The sequence below is a fragment of the Marmota marmota genome, unplaced genomic scaffold (genome assembly GCF_001458135.2).
Source record: "Marmota marmota marmota unplaced genomic scaffold, marMar, whole genome shotgun sequence".
NCBI lineage: Eukaryota > Metazoa > Chordata > Mammalia > Rodentia > Sciuridae > Marmota > Marmota marmota.
In genome coordinates this window covers 3,883,614-3,886,866 of record NW_026000242.1, presented here as the reverse complement: position 1 = coordinate 3,886,866, position 3,253 = coordinate 3,883,614, and the positions used below count along the sequence as shown (strand labels likewise).

General features: G+C 36.1%; 1 protein-coding gene across 1 annotated transcript in view; it reads left to right on the top strand.

Moving 5' to 3' along the window:
• The window catches only part of Arhgef12 (Rho guanine nucleotide exchange factor 12), a 166,025-nt gene that overhangs the window by 121,659 nt on the left and 41,113 nt on the right, over window positions 1-3,253 (top strand). The window contains exons 16-18 of the mRNA XM_048795610.1: window positions 768-810; window positions 1,124-1,229; window positions 2,886-3,023. Of these exons, the coding sequence (XP_048651567.1) occupies window positions 768-810; window positions 1,124-1,229; window positions 2,886-3,023 (287 nt within the window). The remainder of the gene's footprint in view (window positions 1-767; window positions 811-1,123; window positions 1,230-2,885; window positions 3,024-3,253) is intronic.

Below are 3,253 nucleotides of genomic sequence, written 5' to 3'. Positions count from 1 at the left end.
AAAAAAAAAAAAAAAAAAAAAAAAAAAAAAAAAAACTCAACATTGACATCCAATACTTTCTCACTGGAAGTGTGACTAAATAAAAACCCTACAGATTTTTAACTTTACATTGAAAAATAATTGGAAGTCTGTAGGGTGAGCATCTCAAATCCAGGAAATAAACCTCACAGTTAGATGAGTCACTTTTTCCTATGACAACATACACATAGTTTAGGTTTTACCGATTTTAATTCAAGTGCTATATAACTTGTTGTATTAACTAATGATTTTAGGAAACCAAAGCCAAGCCTGGTAAGTGGTGCGTGCCTGTAATCCCAGAGATTGGGAGGCCGAGGCAGGATTGAAAGTTCAAGGCCAACCCCTGTGATTTAGCAAGACCTTATCTTGAAATAAAAAATAGAGTGTGCTGGGGATATCACAATGGTAGAGCACCCCTGAGTTAAATCGCCAGTACCAGAAAGAAAGAAAAAAAGGAAATCAGAATCGGTCTATTCATTAGGAACAAGTATGACACTGAAACATTCAGTCATGTAAGTGAAAGAACTGTAGATATTTCCTTCATACCACAAAACTGGGAAAAGGGCTTGTTTTTAAGTTTAAACAATAGAACACTCTGGGGCTATGAGATCTGAATGAGTAAATGAGCTCATTTGTGAATATGCCTGTCAGAGTAGGTATCCTTGTTTTATCCATTTATACAAATACTTATAAGCATTATGAAAAGAAAGTCTTTAGTGCTGTTTCACCTTTGTTTGATTTTGTTTTAGCATCTGAAGGTTTCTGTTCCTGAAGAAATATCTGTAGATCTAGGTAAGTTTGGAGCCCCGACATCCTGCAGAATTTTACTATGCCTCTTTGTATGTAGCTCAACTCAGTTCTAAAGGTTTTATCTAATGCTTAGTAACTGGTTAAATCCCTGAATTACAATAGAAGGAGAGTGTATAATAAATTTTAGGGGAAATGAAATCTGAATTCTGAGATCAAATGCAGGAACTGCACTAAGAATTTCTTTTTGGGGTTCTCCATGATAAATTGATACAAAGTAACATTGCTATGTTGCCAGTGAACTTATGTTGTAGAGGACATACCTTTAGATCAAATAATTCCTTTCTTCTTTATGCAGAAAAGAGGAGACCTGAACTTATTCCTGAGGATCTACATCGTCACTATATCCAAACTATGCAAGAAAGAGTCCACCCAGAAGTTCAGAAGCATTTAGAAGATTTTCGGTAAGCTTAGTGTACATAAAACCTTATGTGGTCATTCTGAATTAATTTTTCTTAAATAGGAAAAGTTGCACATTAAAAACTTCACTTATCAATTAAGTAAACTAGGTGGTCTTATCCCTGTTATTGAATAGGAAAAAAGTATGGAGATGTCTCAAAAGATTAGGAATGGAACTACCTTATGACCCAGTCATCCCACTCCTTGGTATTTATCCAGAAGATCTAAGATCAGTATATATAGTGATACATGCATATCAGTATTTATAGCAGCACATCCTACAACACTCAAGTTATAGAACAATCCTAGATGCCCATCACTAGATGAATGGATAAAGAAAACGTGTGGTGTGTGTATATACACACACATATACATACACACATACACACACACACACACAGTGGAGTTCTCAGACACAAAGAAGAATGAAATTATGTCATTTACTGGTAAATGGATGAAACTGGAGAACATCATGCTAAGTGAAATAATACAGAATCAAAAAGTTGAAGGTTGAATGTTTTCTCTCATGTGGAAGCTAGAGAGATATAAGAAATAAAAAAGGGGAAATCTCATGAAAATAGAAGGGAAAACAACAGAGTTAGAAGCAGAGGACCATGGATGAGGGAGAAGGGGAGGCAAAGGAGAAAAACTGGGGAGTAACATTGACCAAATTATGCCATGTGCTTGTATGAATATATCACAATGCATTCCAATTTTAATTTTTAATTAATTTTTTAAATTCATATATGACGGCGGAATGCATTACAATTCTTATTACACATATAGAGCACAATTTTTTATATCTCTGGTTGTAAACAAAGTATATTCACACCAATTTGTGTTTTCACACATGTACTTTGGATAATGACATCCATCTCATTCCACTATCATTTCTAACCCCATACCCCCTACCTTCCCCTCCCACCCTTCTGTCCTATCTAGAATTCCTCTATTCCTCCCAAGCTCCCTCTCTATACCCAACTATGAATTAGCCTCCTTATATCAGAGAAAACATTCAGCATTTGGTTTTTTGGGATTGGCTAACTTCACTTAGCATTACCTTCTCTAACTCCATCCATTTACCTGCAAACAATTTTATATATAACTATAACACACAAATTAGAAGGAAGATCAATAAAGTAGAGGAATAGGATCAGGGTAAGGGAGGAAGGTACAGAAGGATATAATACTAGGGATTGAAATGGAGAAAGCATTGTCAATATGTCAATCCCACTATTATATGTGACTACAATGTATTTATTTATTTATTTATTTATTTGAGGTAGAGGCAATATCTTTATTTTGTTTTTTTAATGTGGTGCTGAAGATTGAACCCAGTGCCTCATGCATGGTAGGCGAAGTGCTCTACCTCTGAGCCACAACCTCAGACATCTGGAGTCAAAGGGTTAGAGTGGAACTGAGAGTCTACAGTCTACCTTCTGTGTCCTTTCAAGATTTGAGCTCAGTATTGTGTCTGTGCTAGGTATATTCTTTCAGGATATGTATCTTTGAGTGATTGCCTCTAAAATTTTGGCATTCTAGGTGATGTGACATTTTGCCTGTTCCTAGAAATGTATAGCTATGGAGACTTTGAGAAACATCTACAGAGGGAGATGGTTTTCCCCTAGGCTACCTCAGGAGATTTCTCCTATTCCCTTTAGGCAGAAACGTAGTATGGGACTGACCTTGGCTGAAAGTGAGCTGACTAAACTTGATGCAGAGCGAGACAAGGACCGGGTAATTTTGGAGAAGGAGCGGGCATGTGCAGAACAGATCGTTGCCAAAATTGAAGAAGTGTTGTAAGTAATAGAAGTATATGTGGAAAAGTTAATATTGCTTGAAGTACTCCAGACAGATTTAAAAGGGCAGTCAGTATATAAGAGGAAGTGTTTATTTTGTTATAAAACTTCAAAAACTATGATTTTTTCCCCCTGACATTTCATTTTAGAAAAAGTTCTTAGATTGTGAATGTAGCTCATTGGTAGAGGATTTGCCTGGGATGTGCAGGATCTTGATTTGATCCCCAACC